The sequence below is a fragment of the Pseudophryne corroboree genome, chromosome 1 (genome assembly GCF_028390025.1).
Source record: "Pseudophryne corroboree isolate aPseCor3 chromosome 1, aPseCor3.hap2, whole genome shotgun sequence".
In the NCBI taxonomy this organism is placed as follows: Eukaryota; Metazoa; Chordata; class Amphibia; order Anura; family Myobatrachidae; genus Pseudophryne; species Pseudophryne corroboree.
The window spans coordinates 1211731892-1211757323 of NC_086444.1; the positions used below are offsets into that span (position 1 = coordinate 1211731892).

Sequence of the window (25432 nt, forward strand, 5' to 3'; positions counted from 1 at the left end):
AGATTGACCTACGCGGTGCGTACAATCTAATCCGAATAAGAGAGGGGGATGAATGGAAGACTGCCTTTAATACCCACTCAGGGCATTATGAATATTTGGTGATGCCTTTTGGGCTCTGTAATGCCCCGGCAGTCTTCCAGGATTTCATGAATGATGTGCTCAGGGAATATTTGGATAGATTCTTAGTTGTATACTTAGATGACATCCTAATCTTCTCCCATTCCCTGGAGGAACATCGGAAGCATGTACGCTTAGTCCTCCAGAAACTCAGAGACCACCGGCTTGGGGCGAAGCTGGGGAAGTGCGAATTTGAAGTTCAGCAAATCGCATTTCTAGGATATATTATCTCCCCAGAAGGTTTCCAAATGGAGGGTTCCAAGGTACAGGCAGTCCTGGATTGGGTGCAGCCCACTAGTTTGAAGGCGCTTCAGCGTTTCCTGGGCTTTGCAAATTTTTATAGACGATTTATCGCTGGATTTTCGTCTATAGTGGCGCCCTTGGTGGCACTCACTAAGAAAGGGGCGGATGTTGCTCACTGGTCTTGTGAGGCTAAAGCGGCTTTTGCCCGTCTCAAAAGGGCATTTGTTTCGGCCAAGGTGCTGCGACACCCAGATCCAGAGCGTCCTTTTGTGGTGGAGGTGGATGCCTCTGAGATGGGTATTGGGGCAGTGCTTTCTCAGATGGGAGTGTCTGATAATCGCCTTCATCCCTGTGCTTACTTTTCCCGTAAATTTTCGCCTGCCGAGATGAATTATGACGTGGGTAACCGGGAATTGTTGGCTATTAAGGATGCACTCGAGGAGTGGAGACACTGGCTTGAGGGGGCTAAGTTTGTGGTCTCAATTCTCACTGACCATAAGAATCTGGCATATTTAGAGTCAGCGAAGCGTCTCAATGCCAGGCAGGCACGATGGGCTTTGTTTTTTGCTCGCTTTAATTTTTTGATAACATATCGCCCTGGGTCAAAAAACATCAAGGCTGATGCGCTCTCGCGGAGTTTTGCTCCAATCCAGGAGACCACCGAGGAGCCGTTGCCCATTGTTTCCCCATCATGTATTAAAGTGGGCATTACCCAGGACCTCTTATCATTAGTCCTTAGAGCACAGGAGCAGGCTCCTCCAGACCTTCCGGTAGGTCTTTTGTTTGTGCCTCCTAGGTTAAGACAGCGAGTGTTCCTGGAATTCCATGCCAAGAAGTCGGCAGGTCACCCGGGTATTGCCAGAACTCGGGAGTTGCTATCTAGGGCGGTGTGGTGGCCCTCGGTGGCTAAGGATGTGGATCAGTGGGTTCGGGCATGTGACATCTGTGCCCGAAATAAGACTCCTAGAGGGGTTCCTGTTGGCCCATTACATCCACTCTCTATCCCATCTAAGCCATGGACCCACATTTCAATGGATTTTGTGGTGGACTTGCCCAAATCCTCGGGGATGACAGCCATCTGGGTTGTCGTTGACAGGTTTTCGAAGATGGCGCACTTCGTTCCACTGGTTGGGCTGCCATCAGCCAGACGCCTGTCTGAATTATTTATGCTGCATGTTGTGCGTCTCCACGGGTTGCCACTTGATGTGGTCTCTGACCGCGGATCCCAGTTTGTGGCCAAATTCTGGAGGGCATTTTGTTCCGATCTCCAGATTTCTGTCAGCTTGTCGTCAGGCTACCATCCGCAGTCTAATGGGCAGACTGAAAGGGTGAACCAGTCCTTGGAGCAGTTCCTCAGGTGTTATGTCTCCAAGTGTCAGACTGACTGGGTTGCTCATCTGTCCATGGCGGAGTTTGCCTATAACAACGCGGCTCACTCTGCTACAGGGATCTCTCCCTTCCTTTGTGTGTATGGGCATCATCCTAAGGCCAATTCTTTTGACCCCCTGGACTCCACGCCTGGTGGTTCCTCTGTGGTTTCGGTCCTTAGAGGTATTTGGCGGAAAGTGAAGAAAGCCCTTGTGTCTGTGTCATTAGTGACCAAAAGGGTTTTTGATAAGCGGAAAAGACCCTGCAGCTTCAAATTAGGAGACTTCGTCTGGTTGTCTACCAAGAATTTGAAGTTGAGACAGCCATCTCATAAGTTAGGGCCCCGGTTCATCGGCCCTTATAAGATCACCAGGGTTATCAATCCGGTGGCATTTCAGTTAGATCTGCCCCGTTCTTTGGGTATCAATAAAACATTTCATTGTTCCCTTTTAAAACGGGCGATTAGTAATCCTTCTTCCAGTGGAAGACCTTCCCCTCTTCTGATACGTGGCCAGAGGGAGTTTGTTGTTGAAAGGATTCTTGACTCCAAGGTGGTTCGGGGTCGGCTGTCATTTTTGGTGCACTGGAAGGGGTATGGCCCGGAGGAGCGGTCGTGGGTGCGCAGTTGTGATCTTCATGCCCCCAGACTGATACGCTCTTTCTTCTCGCAGTTCCCCGATAAACCCGGTGGTAGGGGTTCTTTGACCCCTCGTCAGAGGGGGGGTACTGTTAGGGTCTCCTGCCCTGTGCTGCCACGTCGTCATGGCAACCGGGAGACAAGTGCTAGTGGAGTAACCTGAGCGCAGCTGATACTCCGGTTCGGGTCTTTTGCTGTGCAGTGGTTATAGGCTCTGTGCACGGCAGGGGATCCGGTGCTGGTTTTTGTGCTCACAGTCTGTGAGGTCTGAGTGGGGCGTGGACAGCACCTGCTTTATAAGGCCTCTTTTCAGGGTAAGCAGATGCTGCTGAATCTTTGTTGGTTAGTCAGTTCATGAAAGTTAGCCAGTACTGTGTAGCTTTGTATTTGTTTGTTGCTTACTGCAAATAGGCCTGGGAATTTGGTATTACACTCTGCCAATCCAGACCTAGCAGTAAGACTGGAGTCAGTCGTTTAGCTTGCTGGGGTTCTGTTACTACTCTGTGAACTTAGCAAGTTTGCGGCTGTATTCTAAGACTTGCCTGTCTAATCCTGTCTCACTGTGCTAGGTGTCAGGGGTCAGTTTAGTGGCAGTAAGCTAAAACCTGTGCACTGCAAGTGAGAATTAGGATTGTGGAGATTCTCCTTGTGTCTATCATTCCATCTCTGACCAAGGAGTTTACTGCCACACCCGTTGGTAACCCTTTAGGGTTTTGCTGTTGCCCTTAGCAACAGCATTTCGGGTTCTCTACGTATTAAAACACAACATCTTGCTTTTTCCATCTTAGCAGTTCTAATACAAGGGAGATACCCAGTTCCTTAGCCTCTGGGCTTCTCTGTTCACTTTGTGTGTATTTTGTTACCCTATCACCTTCTGTGTACGTTATGTCATATCCCCCAGTTTGTCTGTGAGTCCATCTGTTTTGCATAACAGTTCAAACACCAGTACATTCCTGCAGACACTGGAGTGCATAACAGTTCTGACACCAGTACTTTCCTGCTGGCACTGGTGTGCATAACAATCACCTATACCCCGGCACTCCTGCTGCCTCATGCGGCTGTATTGCTCTGGTGCCCTCCTCTGGAGTATGTGCTCCTGTAGAAATCCGGAAGAACGAGGCGGCACACAGAGGCTTGGAAACGTCAAAAGAGTGTTTCCAATCCTCTGAGTGCCGCCTCGTTCTTCCGGATATATATATATATATATATATATATATATGTAAAATCCAAATGAACTGGCACTCAAACATATCCTCCAACAGATGTTACTTGCCTCTTCATTAGGGCATGTGCCCCAGGTATACACTCTGCAGATAAAAGGCGGCACTACTGTACACTGTATTCTGTTATCCTGATGACTGACGGGAGCTTGACCCCGAAACTTTGAATAAACATGTCACTTTATGTCACTGATTTGAACGTCTCCAAGTGCCGCCTTTCATCTGCAGAGTGTGTGTGTATATATGGGTGTGTGTGCGTGTGTGTGTATCTGCAGAGTGTGTATATATATATATATATATATATACATATATACACACACACATACATACATTATGTATGTGTGTGTATATATATATATATATATATATATATATATACACACACTCTGCAGATACACACACGTGATAGATAGATACATACATACACACTATATACTGTATTATACCTATAAACAATCCTGTGTGACAGGCACCGGGGGGGAGAGGGGGGAATGAGGCTTTTATAAGGGATATTATTAGGGAAGGACAGGGCATAACGTGACGCCAGACTTCCCCAGACCGCGGGCAGCGGCTTCCCCGCACCGCCGGCAGCGGCTTCTCTATACCGAGGGCAGTGGCGTACCTGTGAAGCTACAAAGTCCGGGGACCAGGGGAATGACGTCCGTGGCGGTGGCTCCAGTCCAGAGTCCAGCATCACGACGGCAACGCAAGGCACTGGACCAAGTGACTGGGTAATGGGGGGGGGGGGTGATTTGCGAGCTTGTAATTATACATAGTTTTTTGTTCTTAATTTGCAGGAGTGCATGATTTTAAAAACATAATTAGGTACTGCAGATCGTTTTTTGGTGGTCATGATCCTTGGGGTCTCCCTGAGCTTCGGGGCCTGTCCCAGGTGTCCCCTTTGTCCCCCCTGTCGCTGGGCCTGGGTGGAGGAGGGAGCCGCAGCAGCGCTTTACTACTGGTTGAGGCGCTGCAGCTGCTGGCCCTCTGCTTCACTATACAAGAATAAAGAAATCTGCTCCCCCAACACAGAGGTATTGTTTCTGCAGGCAAAGGGAATAGGTAGCATATCCACAGCAATAGAAGATAACTCAGATCAAAACCAAATAAAAATAGGCAGAGAGAGGAACATAGCTAGGAACAGGAAAAGCACAAATAAAACTCTAAAAGCTATGTGTGCAAATGCTAGGAGCTTAGGAAATAAAATCCCAGAACTAATTGCAATAATGACAAGGGGTGATCTAGACATTGTGGCAATTACAGAGTCATGGTACAATGAAAATCATGACTGGGACATAGCTATACCGGGATATACTTTATTTAGGAAGGACAGAATTGGAAAAATCGGAGGAGGTGTAGCAATGTATGTAAAAAAATGCATAAATACTACATTAATACAAAGTATTGAAGAAAAAACTGAGGCCCTTTGGGTGACCATAGAAACAGGGAAAAAGTCGAGTATTCGTATTGGCGTGATATACAGGCCACCAGGTCAGGAAGAGGAACTCGACAAGTACCTATTGCAGGACATAACTAAAATGGCATTAAAAGGAGAGGTAATAATCATGTGAAACGTTGATCTTCCTGATGTAAACTGGGAAGTGTCTGTTGCTAGTTCCACTAGAAGTAGGGACATTTTAAATTCCCTTCAGGGAGCATCCCTCCACCAATTGGTGAGGGAGCCCACTCGGAAAGACGCTATATTAGTCTTAATACTTACAAATGGAGACAGAATATCGGACGTAAAAGTGGGTGAAAACCTGGGATCCAGTGATCATCAAGCAGTATGTTTCAGCATAAAGACAGAGACTGAGTCATCCCATACAAAAACAAAGGTGTTGGATTTTAGGAAGGCTGATTTTGTAGGGATGGGAAAATGTGTAAGCGATTCTTTGGTAGAGTGGAGGAACTTGGAAGCCGTGCAGGAGAGGTGGGAAACATTAAAATGTGCAATATTAAAGGCAACAGACCTTTGTATCAAAAGTGTTAGGAAAAACACAAGGAAAAGGAAGCCAGTGTGGTTTGCAAAAGAAGTAGCAAATATTGTGAAAGCAAAAAAGATGGCTTTTAGGAAATATAAGCAGACACAAAATAATGAAGACAAAGAGATATATCTTGTTAGACAGAAGGATACTAAGAGGGTAATCAGATGTGCAAAGGCACAAGCTGAGGAGAAAATGGCCCAGTCAGTGGGTAAAGGAGGCAAAACTTTTTTTAGGTATATAAGCGAAAGAAGAAAAACAAAAGGCGGAATAATAAAACTAAAGACAGACACTGGTAATCTTGTTGATGGAGACCATTTAATAGCAGATCATCTTAATAATTATTTTTGCTCAGTATTTACTACTGAAAGAGAGGGGAAGGAGCCACAGTTAAGTTTCAGGGATATTCAGGAAAATGACACAAGTACATTTACAGAGGAGAAGGTCATAACAGTACTCTCAAAGCTGAAAGTGGACAAATCTATGGGGCCAGATGGGATACATCCAAGGATACTAAAAGAACTTAAAGAGGTGCTGGTAGCACCATTGACAGAATTATTCAACCAGTCATTAGCTACAGGAGTAGATCCAGAGGACTGGAAAAGAGCAAACGTAGTCCCACTGCACAAAAGTGGAAGCAAGGAAGAGGCAAACAACTACAGACCAGTGAGTCTTGCATCAGTAGTAGGGAAACTGATGGAAACACTCTTAAAAGAAAGAGTTGTAGATTATCTCAAATCCAGCAATTTACAGGATCCCAAACAGCATGGATTCACTGGGGGGAGATCATGTCAAACAAATCTTATTTACTTTTTTGACTGTGTGACTAAAGTGATGGATAAAGGTGGAGCCATGGATATAGCTTATCTAGACTTTAGTAAGGCTTTTGACACTGTTCCACATCGCAGACTGCTAAATAAACTTTAAAGTTTGGGATTGGATATTAGGATTATTGAATGGATAAGATCTTGGTTGAAGGATAGAAAACAGAGAGTTGTGGTAAATGGAGTGCATTCACAGGAGGGAAATGTTACCAGTGGAGTACCCCAGGGATCTGTACTTGGACCAGTGCTTTTTAATATCTTTATTGGTGACATTGCAAATGGCATTAAAGGGAAAGTATGCCTGTTTGCAGATGACACAAAGGTATGCAACAGGGTAGACACACCAGGTGGGGTAAAACAAATGATTGAGGATCTAGGTAGACTAGAGGAATGGTCAAGAGTGTGGCAATTACAGTTTAATGCCAAAAAATGCAAAATCATGCACTTGGGTCTCAAAAATCCAAAGGCTAAATATAGTATTAATGGCACTATACTGGAAACTACTGAGGAGGAAAGTGATCTAGGAGTCACTATTTCAGATGACTTAAAGGCAGGTAAGCAATGTAACAAAGCAATGAGGAAGGCTAGTCAGATGCTTGGCTGCATTGGGAGAGGGATCAGCAGCAGAAAGAAAGAAGTAATAATGCCACTGTATAGGTCATTGGTACGGCCTCATCTAGAATACTGTGTTCAATTCTGGAGGCCATATCTTCAAAAGGATATTAATACATTTGAAACTGTACAAAGAAGGGCAACTAAAATGGTGCATGGCCTACATCACAAAACATACCCAGAAAGACTAAGAAATCTCAATATGTATAGTTTGGAGCAGAGAAGGGAAAGGGGGGACATGATAGAAACTTTCAAATATATCAAGGGTTTTAACAAAGTCCAGGAGGGAAACATTCTCCAAATGAAGAGAAGCAATAGGACACGAGGACATGCACTGAGACTGGAGGGGGGGAGGTTCAGGGGAAATTTGCAGAAAAATTACTTTACAGAAAGGGTAGTGGACAAGTGGAATAGCCTCCCATCGGAGGTGGTAGAGGCTAAGACAGTAGAGCAATTTAAACATGCATGGGATAGACATAAGGATATCCTTACAAAGAAATTAGGATCAAATAAGGTTAGAGATAAAAAAAAAGGGGCAGACTTTATGGGCCAAGTGGTTCTTATCTGCCGACAAATTCTATGTTTCTATAGGCTATTCTCGGAAGACAGCCTATAGTGAAGCAGAGGGCCAGCAGCAGCAGCTCCTCAACCAGAAGTAAAGCGCTGCTGCGGCTCCCTCCCCCACCTCCCTCCTCCTCCTTCTCGTTCTCCCCCCGTACCGCTGCTCCTCTCCTCTCTCTTTCTGGGCGGCTGTGTTGCTGCGGGCAGCTGTTGCCCGCAGCACACAGCGGCATGTAATGAGTCAATTTGACTCATTACATGCTTTGGGCCCCTGGACAGAGGCGGGCCCCAGTGCAACGCACTGGTAGCACTGGCGGTAGTTCTGCCTCTGGTCACGGCTCAGGTGGACTCGGTTCCCCAATGTTCAGATCGGTCCTGATTCCTTGGAATCTGTACTGCTCATCTCTAGTACTGATCTGATGCGTTTGACCATTCTCCTTGCCTGCTCCCTTGGTACCGCTCCTAGTGACTTCCTGGATCCAACTTTGGATATTCTTCAGACCTGATTCTGTCCGTCTCCTGATACCACATTGCCACCCCCCCCTTTTTCTTACCCACTTCTGTCTACCATTCTCCTGTACACCTTGTGTAACACCACAAATCCGGTGCCGGAAATTAACTAATTGTGGGGTACTAAAATAATTCAGGTTCGGGTGCTCAGAGCGGCAGTTCTGCTTTACCCCTCAGACACAATGACAATACTCATACAAAGGATCCAACTCCATTTTATTACTAAATGATAAAGGCAACAGTGACAGCATAGTTCAGTAAATAATAACCAACAACCTCAATAATAGCAGGTAAATTGCGGGAACAGGTAAGCAAGCTGGTGCTGTCTTTGAAATAGCTCAGTCTCTCATAACCAGCATTGACAAATAAAGCAGGTACATTGCGGGAACAAGTGATCAATCTGGCGTCTCTATATAGTACAGTCTTGTATGCCCAGCGTTGTCAATACAGCAGGTAAATTGCTGGAATTGATGAGCAAGCTGGTGTCTCTATATAGCACAGTCTTATATGACCAGCATTGACAATAAAGCAGGAAAATTGTTGAAACAGGTGAGCAAGCTGGCGTCTCTATATATAGCACAGTCTCGTATAACCAGCGTTGACAATCAAGCAGGTAAATTGTGGGAACAGGTGAGCAAGCTGGCATCTCTATCTATATATATATATATATATATATATATATATATATAAAAAACACAGTCATTAATCACCCGCCTTTGTAATAATGAACAGCACACCGCAGTATTAACTTGAATAAGCACTGGTGGGCGGACCTTGCATAACACAGTCATTAATCACCCGCCTTTGTAATAATAATCAGCACACAGCAGTATTAACTTAAGAAGCACTGGTGGGCGGAGCTTGCATAACACAGTCATTAATCAAAGAATACCAGCATTTCAAAACAGCAAACAGGTGCATATACATTAACTCTAGATATGGGCACCATTAGCTCTAAGGGTGCCTACCCCTATTGACTTGTCCTCGCTAGGAAACAACACCGTAAGGGGTGCCTACCCCTGTTTGTACATAAGCAGGGGCACAGCTACTGAGGGGTGCCCTCCCCCATAATTAACTTAACTTGTGGGGGGAGGTCATGAGGGGAGCTCACCCCCTCCATTAAACTGGTCCTGCGGGCACTATGAAGGGGAGCCTACCCCCTTATTAAATATGCAGGCACTGGGGAATTAAGGGGAGCCTACACCCTTTTCATTAATTATAAGAGCAGGGCACCCAGAGCTAAGTGGAGCCTACCCCTCTTTTTAAATATATCCTGCAGGACACCGATCAAGGGGAGCCTACCCCCTTTCTAAACAATATCTTGCCCCAATGCAGAGTTTGGCAGCGGAGGGCAAAACAGGGGCAGAGTGTTCCAGTGGAAGGGTTGCATTGATCTCACTCCCTGCTGCGGCGCTTCTGACACCTCCGATTTGGCCTCTGGTGTCTTCGGCACTGCTGTCCGGAGTCTCCCTTCTCCTGCCGGCGATGTCTTCTTCTGCTCTGGTCCCTGGCGTCCTTTCCACGTTGGGATCTGCGCCGTCCTCTCCACGCTGGGGTCTTCTCCGGACCGCAGCCTCCGGTCTGCGCCACTGGTCACCGGGTTCCTCTTCTCCATGCTGCACTCCCGCCATCCGTCTGCACCGTCATCACTCCAGGGGTCCTCGCCAGGGTCTTTACATCCGAGGTCGTCCTCCACGATGCCTGCGCTCTCCATCACTGGCTGCCTGCTGTCGCTCCTCGAGATCCTGGGAACCGGGGTCATCCATGGCCTCGCTGGTCTGCAGGTCACACTCTGGCTTGGCACTGCATTCTCCTCCTCAGTGGTGGCTCTTCCTGGCATTCCGTCCATGGCAAGCAGCGATGCGGTCACCACTTCTTCTCCCCAGGGGTCTCTGGTCCTCTCAGCGCTGTCAGCTCCGGTGCTTGATCTCCCCTTCGGCTGGGGAGTATGGCTTCCTGGACTGGGCACAGGCAGACTCCAGTGGGTGAACCTGATCTTCTGGCCATGGTACTTGGCTCCACACTGTGGCAGATAGGCATCACTGCTGTCCTTCGGGGCACTACATAGCTGGACTCCCAGGTAGGCTGACTCCCATTCCTCTGGGCTCTCCTCTCCCACGCTGGGGTCCTCCTTTCAAGGGGTCTCTCTCTCTGGACCTCCCCTCTCCTGGGTCCCCACTGGCTCCTTCAGCCCCAGCAACAGCCCGCCCTAGGGTTATTCTGGCCTGCAACCTGGGGGTGCCTATCAGTAGGGGCCCAGTTTCCCGGGATCTGCTGTTGCTGAGCAGGGGGGGTTAATTATAGAAGGCAGTGACGCCAAATCCCCATGCCTAGGCTGACAGGGAACATCAAAGTTCAGCCCATGTTCTACCATGGGCTTTGTAGTTCCACTATGTAAATCTAAAAAAAAACAAGGGGGTCCCTATTTTTTAAGAAATCCAGGGTATTACACTCGCATAGCTCAGTCAGCATCTACACCATCCCAGTGAGATTTGTGACACCGCTGGATTAAATCAAGCACAGTTCTCTTGTCTATGTAACTGCAAATGGTAATCACAGATTTAAGAGACACACTACAGTATGTAAATGTATTCAGCCAGTGGAGACTGTCATCCTGTAATTGAAACCGTATGAGTGGCTAGAATTATCAAGCATACTGTATGATATAGGCCAGTCAGTGATGGTGCATATAAGAGACAATTCTAGTCTTACTGGCTACATGGAAAAAAGTGAGGTAGATCTCCAGTATAGGTGCAAGTAGGAAAGGGCTGTAAAAAATCCACATGTATTTCGGGGGTCATTCCGAGTTGATCGTAGCTGTGCTAAATTTACCACAGCTACGATCAGGCACTCAGACATGCGGGGGGACGCCCAGCATAGGGCTAGTCCGCCCCGCATGTCAGTGCCGCCCCCCCCCTTGCAGAAGTGCAAAAGCATTGCACAGTGGCGATGATTTTGCATCTCAGGAGTTACTCCCGGCCAGCGCAGCTCCTGCAGCTGGCCGGGAGAACCTCTTCGCTGCCCCAGGTCGCAGCAGCTGCATGTGACATCACACAGCCACCACGCCCCCCCCCCACCCCCAACGGTCCAGCCATGCCTGCGTTGGCCGGACCATGCCCCATAAACTCAGAGGCGATCACTAGGCAACGATGGCTGGCATGCGCTGGCACACTGTGGTGCCGGCGCATGCGCAGTTCCGATCCGATCGCTGAGCTGCGATAAACTGCAGCGAGCGATCGGGTTGGAATGACCGCTTTTATCAGGAACTGCTGGTTTGCTCTAAATCCCAGTGCAAGCCTCGTCTCTGGATTTAAATGTTATCCCCTTAGCAACTATAGATTTTGCGCCTATCCTAAAATACCCCTGTCCTAAATGTATTCTTATTTTCCCCATTATAAATCAAATATTATTGCTTCTGGAACTAAAATAGTAAATCAATTATGTCTCCTTTATAAAATAATAAATGAATATAAATGAAGTCAATGTTGCCTCCTTAATACTGTAAGTACTAAACTTAATGTATATTTATTTTCCTGACAGGTCATATAATGCAGCATGTAGTATTGGCTTTCTTATCTGTCAGAACCATGGTGGTCATTCCAAGTTGTTCGCTCGCTAGCAGTTTTTATCAGCCATGCAAACGCATAGTCGCCGCCCACCGGGGAGTGTAGTTTCGCTTTGCAGAAGTGCGAACGCTTGTGCAGCAGAGCGCCTGCAAAAACATTTTGTGTAAAACAAGACCAGCCCTGAACTTACTCTTCATGTGCGATGATTCTAAAGTTGGAGGGTTGGCTTTTGACGTCAAACACCTGCCCATTGTTTGCCCAGCCACGCCTGCGTTTTCCCTGGCATGCCTGCATTTTTCTAAGCACTCCCTGAAAATGGTCAGTTGACACCCAGAAACGCCCCCTTCCTGTCAATCTTCTTGCGGCCACCAGTGCGACTGAAAGCTTCGCTAGAACCTGTGCAAAACCACAAAGGACTTTGTACCCGTATGTCGCGCGTGCGCATTGCGGTGCATACGCATGCGTAGAAATGCAGATTTTTAGCCTGATCGCTGCACTGCGAACAACGGCAGCTAGCGATCAACTCGGAATGACCCCCCCCCCATGTCTCAAAAAGCAGCCTCTCTTTTTTTATTATATTTTTTAATTATTTTTTATTTTACTATTTTTATTTTTCAAACTGATTTTATTGAATAAAAAATGTTATACAAAACACAATATCAGACACTGAAATAAAAAAGGTGTATATTGTCCAGATATCGTACTGTAAATATAACACCATTTGCATAACATAAGTAATAAATGAAAAGAGGCGGGAACAACACAGAAAACCTTATGAAAGTGGGGAATGATAAAAAGAGGGAAAGGAAAGACCGTTGGGTGTGAGGAAGGTATTAGAATCGAGGGGTAGAAAATCAAACCTGTAACCAAGTTATTGTCAACCAGGAAATGTATTGCCCACCTATAATCTAAACTAGACTCACAAGGAGCTCTATTTGAGGTATTGCATACAGGAATATAGGGGGTAATTCTAAGTTGATCGCAGCAGGAATTTTGTTAGCAGTTGGGCAAAACGGGTGTAGTACGGCTGACCGGCGGTCAGGAGACCGCCAGTCAGCTTACCAACGCCGGGATCCCGGCAGCATACCGACGCCAGGATCCCGGTGGGGAGGGGCAAGTGCAGCAAGCCCCTTGCGGGCTCGGTGGCGGCCTGCGGTCGCCACGGGTTCTATTCCCACTCTATGGGTGTCGTGGACACCCACGAGTGGAAATAGTCCCTGTTGTTCGGCATGCCGACCATCGGGATAGTTAGCCGTTGGGATGGTGGAGGAGGTCATGTGACTGTCGGTCAGCTGACCGCCGGTCACATGAATACCACACGGACAAAACCATGGGGGTAATTCCAAGTTGATCGCAGCAGGAATTTTGTTAGCAGTTGGGCAAAACCATGGGGGTGATTCCGAGTTGTTCGCTCGCTAGCTGCTTTTAGCAGCATTGCACACGCTAGGCCGCCGCCCTCTGGGAGTGTATTTTAGCTTAGCAGAATTGCGAACGAAAGATTAGCAGAATTGCAAATAGAAAATTCTTAGCAGTTTCTGAGTAGCTCGAGACTTACTCCTACACTGCGATCAGCTCAGGCCGTTTCGTTCCTTGTTTGACGTCACAAACACGCCCTGCGTTTATCCAGACACTCCCGCGTTTTATCCTGGCACGCCTGCATTTTTCCGCACACTCCCAGGAAATGGTCAGTTTCCGCCCAGAAACACCCACTTCCTGTCAATCACACTCCGATCACTTCAACGATAAAAAATCTTCGTTCTGCCGTGAGTAAATCTACTAAGTTTTGTGCTAAAATACTTAGCGCATGCGCACTGCGTACCATGCGCATGCGCATGTCCGCATTAATCGCACTGTTGCGAAAATCGTCAACAAGCGAACAACTCGGAATGACCCCCCATGTGCACTGCAGGGGAGGCAGATTTAACATGTGCAGAGAGAGTTAGATTTGGGTGGGATGTGTTCAATCTGCAATCTAATTTGCAGTGAAAAAATAAAGCAGTCAGTATTTACCCTGCACAGAAACAAAATAACCCACCCAAATCTAACTCTCTATGCACATGTTACATCTGCCTCCCCTGCAGTGCACATGGTTTTGCCCAACTGCTAACAATATTCCTGCTGCGATCAACTTGGAATTACCCCCCATGTGCACTGCAGGGGAGGCAGATTTAACGTGTGCAGAGAGAGTTAGATTTGGGTGGGGTGTGTTCAATCTGCAATCTAATTTGCAGTGTAAAAATAATTTGCCCAACTGCTAACAAAATTCCTGCTGCGATCAACTTGGAATTACCCCCATAGATCTCCACCCACCCCCCCCCATGAAACTTTCCAGTAAAGCCTTCAACATCATCCATACACAGGGATTTAACATAGAGTACCCGTAATGAGTTGAGTCTAGTTTAAAAAATGAAAACATTGGGTATACATTTGAGTTTTGTCAAACAGGGCCATCTCTACTTCAAATGTTTGTGGAAAAACATCATTGCAGAGCCGTAACTAGCTGTGTGCTGAGTATGCCTTGTATACAGCGCACTCGTGGAGGGAACGCATTGCTGGTGAAGGACAGTTCCCCGCTGTGCTGCGGGGTCAGCCGGGAGCCAGGTCACTAAATGTAGGAAGAAGCAGGAGTCGGGACAGCTCAGGAGCTGTCCCCTAGCCTGCCTGTGCAGCCCCACCTCCCACTCGGCACTCCCAGACCAAATGTACCTCTCTGGTACAGTGATGTCTTCCCCCACACCACCTTCCTTAAATGCCGATGCGGGCGCTAGGTCATAGCATTCAGCATTCTAAGAGCGGACTCGCTGGCGGGAACGACGGCACGTAGTGTTCTACGTGTGGCCGCCCGCTTACCCACCCACAAGCACCAGCCAGGCCCAGGACTGCAGTCCGTCTGAGCCTCCACCACTGAGGAGTCCTGCCTGCTGCCACCCACACAGTCCGGGGTCCCAGGAGGCGGCACAGCACTCGGTCCGCCACAGCTCTACAGAGAGAGTGCTGACCCCGCCCTCCCGGTGAGTGCGGATGTTTTTTCTCTGTCTCTCTCTGATCCTTCCCCCTGTCTCTTTCATGTTCTTCCCACCCTCTGTCTCTCTTCCTTACCCCCACTCTCTCTTTTTGTAAAAAGGAGTCTCTGCCAGCGTTATGCGTAAAAAAGGGGTTTCTGCCAGCCTGATGCATCAAAAGGGGTGTCTGCCAGCCTGATGCGTAAAAAGTGGGTCTCTGCCAGCCTGATGTGTAAAAACGGTGACTCTACTTGCCGTAATGTGTGATAGAGGTTCAACCAGGTGTAATGTGTGCAAGCGACGCTACTGTATGGCATAATTTGAATTGAGACTACTGTAAAGCGTAATATAATTTTTGTATTATTTTGTGTCCATGCCCCTTCCCCATTAAGCCACGCCCCTGTGATTTTGACGCACTGGCCCTGTCTTGTATAGGGGGTGGGGGGGCTGATGCTGTTTATTTCACACAGCGGTAAAATGTGTTGTTACGGCACTGCATCAATGATTAGGTAGGTAAAGGGCACACAGAATGTTTGCAACAAATCTAACCCATTCAATCTCACAAAGGGCCAGAGACAAGGTTCACCCTCCGAGTAAAGTAGTAGGAAGTGGGGAATGGAAGTAAAAGGGTAAAACGTGAGTAAGAAAAGGGGACATAGGATGAAAAAAAATCTCCATGGATAAAGTGGGGTTTCCAAACCATTATCTACTTTAACAGCCTGTGTTAACCTCAGCAATTTGTTGCAGTTTATAGATGTAATTAGCCCCATAATGTATATAATACAGTACCTAGCCATGAAGCATCTCTCAGGGTGATTATAGTAGCAGAATAAAGAGCAACAGATTTTTCAAGAAAAATTACACCAGGGAAGTCAGTTCTATAGGTACGACTTACAAAAGCAAAGGGTTTGAGAGATCCGAAGGAAAATAAGGTTGGAGAAGCATAGAAGGAGGGACATGCAGGTTTCTCTGTAGGAGAGAAAAAATAAAAATTAAAAATAAATAATTATTCACATACTGTAGTATAGCAAGTAGACGCAACAATGGGAAATAATGCACCTGATAAGCATGGCCACCAACTCCTGGTATAGGATGATGGAGGTTGCACTAGGGTGGGGCATTGGTAAATAGTAAAAGTGGTAGCCCACAAGCACAAAAGAAACAAGTACACTAACAGGAAGTGTTAGGGCAAAGAACTCACAAATTTAGTCTGTATAACCGCAAGCACTGCATCAAGCATAAAACAATACTATAATAGAATTACAGGTAGTTCAATAAACAACTAATGCAACATGAACAATCACACCCAGAAAGGTCATATGAATTAAAATTTAGGTATAACCAGATGAATTCGGGTTTTGAGTTTGTATCAGGATTCTGTAAACAATGCTTTTGTGTTCTTTCTGCCAAAGAGAGGGATTTGGAATTTGGTAATGAAGAGCTAACCATTCTGGGAGAGACAAAGGATAGATCTCCAAGGGTGCAAAGAACAAGAATTGTATCCAGATCTGATGGCATATGCAGGGAAACCTTACCATTATGACTGACTTGTAGTTTAAATGTTATTTTAAACTGTGTTAGCAGGCAGCATTTGTAAGAGGTTTGAGAACTCACCTTTGTTGTAGAGTGTGCCAGGAAAGGTCTTGGAATATTTGTAGTTCATTCCTGTGAAAGTCAATAGGACCGAGTCATAAAGATTTACACAAGATGCCTCTTTTTGGTTGCAAGAAAAAGATGACAAATGACATTGCAGTACCTGCTGAACATAATTAGGATCCAAACCCAAAATTTCACAAAATATGTTCATGTAGACATGAATTAAACTGAAGTAAGGTACTGCATATACTGAGGAAAGCCTCAGATTAGAATATTTTTGTGCCATCCCTGATTGTCCAAAACCTCCATTTGAGACTTTGATAAACAAATTTCAGAAGATTGGAAAACAACAACATTCTGAAGTTGGTTGAAAAGATCATCAGAGGTTTCTTTAGAGACTTCAAGAGTAACAATTTACTCTGAAAATTGTTCCATATGCATTTGAATAGCTGTCACCTCCTGACATACTGTATGGTTGCCTGAAGTCTGCCTGAAAGAGACTGGAAATCAAGTTTTATGGGTAATGTTTTAATGTGCAAGAGAATCTCACTAATTTCTTGGTGAACAGATGGAGAAGTCTGGGTGATTCTGGACATTCTGCTGAAGACATTCAATCTCTGGATGAAGGCAAATCAGGAGAAGACGGTAGTGAATTACCGGCATCCAATCTGGAGCTGGAGTTTTTTTTAGAATTTGTTTACTGTCAGGATGAGGAGAACCATCAGTGCTAGACCCATGTCCATTTTTTTATCTTTCCACATAGGTGAGGAGGAAAGCAATAATAAATACAGAAAAGGAAAGACAATGCACTGTACTCAGGAGATCAGGGTAAAAAGCAAATTGCGTGGGTTAAAGCCAGAAACAGTCCCACAGGAAAGGTCATTAGGTGATCAACAGGAACATTATTAAGTGAAGTCTTTGTTTCTGGGCGGATTTTATACATTACCAGCATCAGATAAGTAACCCTATACAGCTATCTGGTGGGTGGTCAAAACATAGTCATCTCAGGACATGAAAGAAAGCAGGTGACAACTGCAGTCTACACCTTTCAGATGATCTGTATAGTGTCCAATAAAGAAAATGGAATCTAAGCCACTATACTAAAGGACATTAGGAGACATCAGCACTGTGCACATGCCATGATGGTCTTGTGGTAATGGTATTTATTCGCAAATTGACAGTCAGGGAAAGTTGTTGTTTTTTTTGGGGGGGGGGATGTTTGAGGTGAGAAGATTGATGAATGTAATGGAAGTGTACAATACAGTTATTTATTCTTATTATATTTATTACACAAATTTCAATCAAAATTATTAAATCTACTAATGCATGTCCCTCCTTCCAGCACTTTCTAAGAAGAGTTCACTTCCAAGATCCCACGGGAGAAGATATCTATTTTAATAAGAAAGGAGAAATGACCGCTTTCTACTACATTAACAGTTATGCAGTTTTACCTTATAGAAACTATTGGTTCAAGAAAGTGGCATCTTTTAATGCTTCATCTACAGAAGAAAAGCAGCTTGTTTTCAACAACTTTTCCATATTTTGGAAACATTGTCAGGTTAGTGTACTGCTTGATGGGGAGGCAGTTAGGTTGCCGGCAGTCGGGATCTCGTCGGTCTGTATACTGACACCAAAATCCCAACCGCTGACAATACCGCCAGACAGAATCCTTGCTAACAGGGGCTATTCCCACTCATGGGTGTCCACGACACCCATAGAGTGGGAATAGAACATTTGGCGAGCACCAGTATATCCTACTGAACTTGCTTGATATGGGGTAAACAGTAGATACAAGCATCCCTTGTGCCCCTTAACCACTAGTTTTATAATGATTTTTCCCCCCCGGGTTGCTAGCTACAGTATTATGACCACCATGGCATCCTCTCCCTCTCTCTTCCCCCACCCTTGGTCATTCTCTTTCATCTTTCTGTTCTCTCTTTTCCCCATCATCTCTCTCTCCTTTTCCCTATTCTCTCCCTAGTTCTTTCTCTCTTTCGTCCACTCATTGTTTTTTCTTAATGCCCCATCCTCTCCACCGCATGTTCTCTCTTCCCCCAGTTATTTCTCCTGCCCCAGTTCTCTCTCTTTCTACTGTTGTCTCTCTTTCCTCATTTTCTCTGTTCACCCTCATTGTCTTTGACTTCCCAGTTCTCTCCCTCCACAGTTCTATCTTAACCCTACATTCTCTCTCTTCCCCAGTGGGGACAAACATTTTCTGTTACCCAATTGCCTCTGATTGCCACAGAAATGCCACTCACAATCAATTTCCATTTCTACTTACCTTTCTCCATCCATGGATAATGAGGACATTGGGCTCCTTGTCTTTTTCATTGGTGTGCATTATTCCTCTGCTACTCAGGTGGCTGTGGCAACGCACACATCTAGGTTAAGTGGCTGAGTTCTGGTGCAAGGACACAAGATGTTGTGGTGGAAGGGGCATTGTGGAAGCAGAGTTGCAGGAAGCAGGGTATTGTTGGGTCACTTGGTGTACATGAAGTGAGACATTGGGTTAACTGGATGCAAGTGGGGCAAGTAGAGTGATTTTGTATGTGAGCTGAATCTGTGTGCAACTCCCTTCATACTGATGCTCGTCCCCTCACTTTGTCCTATCATGCTGCCCACTACTCTGTCCTACATAACCCCACACGCATGTGCCCTGTTCTGCACCCCTCACTAACATATTTAACCCTTTCTGGCTAATGTCTGTCCTGTCTACCTCACAGTTAGAGCCATTATAGGAGTGGCACATTCACTAGCTTCCTCTGAGAGGAGATGGGAAAGACTTTCTTAAAATAAATATTCTTCCAATGATAGGGCTGAAGTACAATGAACTACTCCATCTGTGAAATGCATTAATAACAAATACATACATCTTCATAACATATGTGTGCTAATGGTGTACATGGCATTTTTGACGATGTTGGAAAATATCATATTGGCCATACCAGGACATTATAGAGAATGCTAAGACAATTGAAATATATGCTTAAAAATGATAAATGTCAAATTAATATTGCTGATTCTCTAAATAATACAAATGCCACTAAAGTTTAAGATAGCTATGTATAACAAAACTTCTAATTTTCCATTTGTTTGCTTAGTAAACTTAGGTTTACCATACTATCCCTTTAAACCATAACCTTCATGAATTACACAGATTCTGTGGCTGAAAACCTGAATTTCACCTGGTTTTATTCAGCCACAGAACCTGTGTAATTGATGAGTGTCCCGTCAAAGGATAGTATGGAAAGCTGTAGTAAACTGCCACTGGCTGTGACAAGAGGTAGGTGGACTGTAGTGGCAACATGAAGTGACATATTTTGCTGATGAAGTTTATGAATTTATCAAGCCAGAATAATTTGAATAATCCAGCAAAATCTAAACATTTATAATAAGGCTTAGTTGTCTTCAGTCTTCCAGGATAGTTTTTTTAATACCCATTTTCTTACTGCTGATATTGCTTTCCAGGTTCCGGTGTCTGTATGTTCTTCAGATTGTCTTTCAGGATACAGAAGAGTTTTGAAGAAAGGGAACCATCAGTGCTGCTTTGAATGTGTACGGTGCGCCGAGGGAGAAATATCCAATGACACAGGTGAGAATCTTTCCTCTGTTTCTCAGTAAACTCATTAAAGCTAATTTCTTCTTCAGGGTCCATAGTCTCCACAGGATTAACCTTGGCAGAGGTATGCTGGTGGAGACCACGGAACAGCTAAGTTTCAACATGCTCCCAGGATGCACTGGACCCCTCGTCCACACCTCAGGCTCTTCAGTTTTTATTTGGTGTCAGCAGGAGCTGGTCACTGGATAACAGTGGGGCTGCATTTTGCAGCACAAGCTTTTAATTTTTTTGGTTTTTACAATTTTTAAGACTTTTTCTATTTTTCTATTTGAGCAAGCAGCGTAGGGCATTCCTCTGGATGCCAGCACTGCTGCTCCAACACACCCACCAGCGCTGCAATGCCAGCTATGGTGAGGAATGTTCGGCAGGTCCCTGACAGCCTTCACTAGCAGGATCACCAAAAGCTACCCTGGACAGCAACCGGGAGATGGACAGGAGATGCCGATGTGTACCACCACAGTGTTTGGACTACACTAGACCACCAGGGCAAATGTTACTGGTGCTGGGGATAGTTTAAAAGAGGAACTGGTGGTTAATGTCAGTCAGGAAAAGTCAACGCTTCCCCAACGGCCCCTCCCCCAGCCCTGGGTGCAATTCCACTGAGGTTTTACCGCCCTGAGCTGCTCCTCCTACACCTGCTTCCCTCACAGAGACACTGGGCAGTTTTTGAGCTCTGTAGGTCTCCAGGAACACTGGGTACAGTCTCCTTATATACCTCTCCTTGGAGTAAGGTAATAAAAGTTGCTAATTCCTATCAGCTCCCTTAGCTGTGTAGTTGAATTTAGTGCCCACTGCAGTTAAATTGTGATTTCTGCATTGTACATGACTTATGTTACATCTGCTGTCTGTTTCTGCTGGCTGTTCTTATATATCTAACTTTCCTATTCTGCTTTCTCTCTCCTGTAACCCCTTAGATACTGGTGTGTACAGGGTTTTCAGTTGCCCACATTACACTTTATTGTATTTGTGGATGCTCATTGTCACATACTGTACTCAGTTACACACTGAACATTGCTATGTTTTGTGTTTATTCTCTTTGCAGTTACTGTATGTCTAACAAAGTCAAGGCTACTAAACAGACTGTGACTCCTAACCTAGTGTCCTGGCTGTGCTGCCTGGGGATTTTATAGTCTCCCTGGATACACAGGATGCTTACCTATATGTCCATATAGAACTTTGTCATCAATGGTATTTCCAGTTTGCTGCCCTACGTCACCAATTCCAGTTTCAGGCCATACCCTTTGGGCTTTCCACAGTCTTGAGGGTGTTCACCAAACTCATGGTAGTGATGGCTGCTCACCTTTGGTTGCAGGAAATCCAGATTCTCCCTTACGTGGTTGACCTCCTCCTTCTTGTACATTCTCCGACGTCCTTAACCATTATCTCCAGGTGACCATGACATTTCATCAGAGTCACGGTTGGCTGATCAACTGGGCCAAGTCCTCACTCATCCCATCTCAGAGGATGCTCCATCTTGGAGCTCTGCTGGATGCTCAAGTACATTGTATCCTTCTTCTCATCTGGGCAGAATGCCATCTTCCATCCATCTCTTCGGGCTTCATCCCCGGGGTCCTCAACTTGAAAGCAGACTTCCTCAGTCACCAGGAGTGGTCTCTACACCTAGAAGTCTTTTAACTTCTGGTGTACAAATGGGGTCTTCTAAAAGTGGACCTCATGGCTTCCAGACATACCCACAAAGTGACTGTATACAGGTCCATAATGAGGGATCCAGATGCAACCTTCATTTATGCCCTAACAGTCCCATGGTCCTTTCATGTGGCATATCTCTTTCCTCCTGTATCTCTCCTTCCTAGAGTGCTATTACAAATTGAAAGCAAAAGGCGGCATGATCATCCTACATACCCCAGATTCCATTGGTTCACTGATCTCCAGTGTCTCTCCATAGACGTGTCATTTCCACTTCCTCTTTGACCAGACCACTTGTCACAAGGTCCATGTCTACACCCGGACCAGGCTCGTTATTCTATGATGGAGTGGATGTTGAGTTATCCATCCTAAGGGATAAAGGATTTTCCAGTTTGGTTATTCAAACTATGATCAGTGCTCGGAAACTGGCATCAGCTCGTATCTAAAGTATTAATGCATATGGCACTCTCACTTTCACTGGTGTGGCCATCGACACTATGATTCTCTGGTATTTTAGATTTCTAGACTCCTGACATTTCTGCTGGCTGGTCTTGACCTGGGCCTTTGCCTTGCTTCTCTTAAGGTTCAGGTATCAGCCATGTCCATTTGTTTCCAGAGAAGACTTGCTTCTTTGCCGGATGTACGAACCTCCCATCAGGAGGTGCTCCAAATTCAGCTTCCCTTTGTCCATCCAGTGGCTCCTTGGGATTTGTCCTTGGTTCTGCAGGACTTGCAACAGCCTCCCTTAGAACAGTTGTATTCTGTTAACTTTAAATGGTTGACTGAGAAGACTCTCTTTCTCCTGGCCATTGCAGAGTCTCAGACTTGGGGCGCTCTCATGCTTCTCTCCTTTTTTGATTTTTCATCACAACAGGGCAGTCCTCTAGACTAAACAGGGATACCTCCCCAAGGTGGTATCCAAGATCTATATCAACAATAAAATTGATGTACCAGCCTTCCATACACCTGGCCTCTCTGCTGAGGAGGCTTTGTTGGATGTGGTCCATGCTTTAAAGATCTACATGGGTCGTACTAGTTTCATTAGAAAAACGTATTCCTTATTTGTTCTATATTGATTCCACAAATGTGTCTGGCCAGCTAATAAACAAACTTTGGCTCTCTGGATCTGCTTAACCATCTCACAGGCTTACATTGCAAGCTGATCTTTCCATGCCGATTACAGTCTCTGATCACTCTACTCATTCTGTGGGACCTTTGTGGGCAGCCCATCATGGGGCATCTGCTTAACAACTATGCAACGCCACTATGTGGTCTTCCGCTCACACTTCTCTTAGGTTGTATGCCTTTGATACGTTTGTCTATCAGGATGCATCCGTTGGCTGCAATGTCCTCCTTTCAGCTTAATAGCATTGCCTTCATATTGCAACTGCTTTGTGACATAACCAAGGTTAACCCTGTGGAGACTATGGACCCTGAAGAAGAAAATAAGAGTTATGGCAAAATTTAACCTTGTTAACTCTTTTTCTTCGAGGTCCATAGGATCCACAGGGCGCCCACCCTGACACACCTATCTTCAATAGGTTTGTCTTCTCGGTCACCAGTTCCTGTCTCCTGATTGTGAGAGTGTGTGTTATGTGTGTAATATACTTCCTTCTCTCTCCAGTGCCTGCTTTGGGCTTGTTAACTAAAACTGAATAGCCTGAGCTGTGGGCAGGGTATGAGGGGAGAGGGATCCAGTGCACCCTGGGAGATTGAAAAACTTAGTAGTTCTGTGCTTGTCCTGGTCTCCACCAGCATGATCCCCACAAGGTTAACCCAGAGGATCCTATGAGCCTCAAAGAAAAATAATTAACAAGTTTAAGTAACTTTTATTTTCACCAAAATGTACTGTATCTATACAACTCACTATCTGCTAATTGCTAAGTACTTTATACCTGATTCAGCTTCAGTGTAGTTTTGTAATTTTAGAAAAACTGCAGCTGCCTACGGTCGCATGCTAGGGGCTGTCCAGCACAAGGCAAGGCCGCCCAGCATGCAAAAACCTGACAGCGATGCGATCATAATTCAATTGCAATCACATCTTTGAATTATGGATGCTCCGTGTCTCCGTAGCTAGGTTGCCATTATTCAGGTTGCAAACCCTGAAACCACCCCCATTTCTGTCTCCACGCCCGCCCAAAGCCACATCATCGCCCCCACAATGCCATGTCACCACCCCCGACCACCACGTGAATGCCTCTGACTGTCAATCAGGCAGAGGCATACGCAACAATGTGATGCAATCGCACTGGCCACCCTGTGCACACGTAGACCGGGACCTGTGCGTGCACACTGCAGCAAACACTGGCTCAATGCAATTGCATTGCATTAGCAGGCCAACCTGAATAAGGCCCTTTGTCCATTGTTTTCTATAGTCATTTACAGTATACAAATCTATATTTCTTTCTATACTTTGTCTCATTTTGAATTAACCAATAACTGAATAATTCTATAAAAAACTAATTTCAACATTTTCTAGACAAAACATTATGCATGAAGTGCCCAGAAGACCACTGGCCAAATTATAAGTACCAGTGTGTGCCAAAACCAGTTGAATTTCTGTCCTACGTGGATGACCGCGCAGCTCTTACTGTCTGCATTATTTCTACGTTATGTTTTCTTAAAACTTTGATTATCTTGGTCATCTTTATTTTATTCCGGGACACTGCAATCATCAAAGCTAATAATCAAAAGTTCAGTTTTCTACTCTTGGTCTCCATCATGCTGAGTTTCCTCTGTGTACTGCTGTTTCTGGGACGTCCCGTACATATAACATGCATGCTTCGGCAGACCTCCTTTGGGATCATCTTCTCAGTAGCCATCTCCTCCATCCTGGCCAAGACTATAATGGTCTACTTGGCTTTCACAGCCACCAAACCTGGAAGCTCCTGGAAGAAATTTATTAGAGTGAAAATTACCAACTGTGTGGTCTTTATTTGTTCATTTATCCAAGTTCTAATCAGTATCATTTGGCTATGTATATCACCTCCATTTCCAGAAAGAAACAGTTACACATATCTTGATAAAATTATTATACAATGTAATGAAGGCTCAATATTGGCATTTTCCATACTCCTGGGTTACATGGGTCTTCTTGCAGCTGTGACTTTCATTGCAGCTTTTCTGGCCAGAATTTTACCAGATAGTTTCAATGAAGCCAAATACATCACTTTCAGCATGCTGGTGTTCTGCAGTGTCTGGGTGACTTTTATCCCGGCGTATATGAGTGTCACTGGGAAAAGCACAGTGCTTGTAGAGATATTTGCTATAATATCTTCAAGTATTGGAATATTGGGATGTATATTTACTCCCAAATGCTACATCATATTGGTGAGGCCGGATTTAAATTCAAAAAGTAATTTACTAAGAAAACAAATATTGCAGACATTCAGTTAAGTACAATATTAGATATAATCACTATGTACAGATGGAGCCTCCGTTATCTTTGCTTTTACACGCAGCATTCCTGGGCTCAAGGAGGCTTGCCTAACTGTAGGGAGGCACATAGAGCATTTGGCATTACCTTTGAGTGTAATACCTGTGATCATCCACCAGAAGTCGCTTTTTAAAATCACCATTGCGCATGCATGTGGTCTCCATTAAAATAAAATACTGAACTACAGCATAAGAACTACTTTACTGGTGCGTCTCATTACGCTACAGTATGCTACATTATGTCAAATACAGTAAATAGTACTGTATTTAGTACACTATATACAGTACAGATGCAAATAATACAGTATCTAGAGACACAAATGAATGTGATAAAGCCACAGTAAAATTCATTGATGTTATTGATATGTGAGCGTCCAAGTCCCGCAGACAAATCAACAAATTAAAATAGTAGTGCATACAGACGCAAATGAACGTGTTACAGGTATGGTCTATTGATGTTAGGGATATGTGAGCATCCAAATCCTGTAGCCAT

The 25432-nt window shown here is 45.2% G+C and overlaps 1 protein-coding gene across 1 annotated transcript; it reads left to right on the forward strand.

Annotated features, from left to right (window-relative positions):
• Positions 1-8581: 8581 nt before the first annotated feature.
• On the forward strand, positions 8582-24900 carry LOC135051613 (vomeronasal type-2 receptor 26-like). Its single transcript, XM_063957401.1, has 6 exons — positions 8582-8687; positions 16779-16883; positions 17002-17066; positions 17581-17796; positions 19707-19830; positions 23984-24900. Exons 1-6 carry the CDS (start codon positions 8582-8584, stop codon positions 24898-24900), a joined length of 1533 nt encoding a protein of 510 aa, XP_063813471.1.
• Positions 24901-25432: the final 532 nt, after the last annotated feature.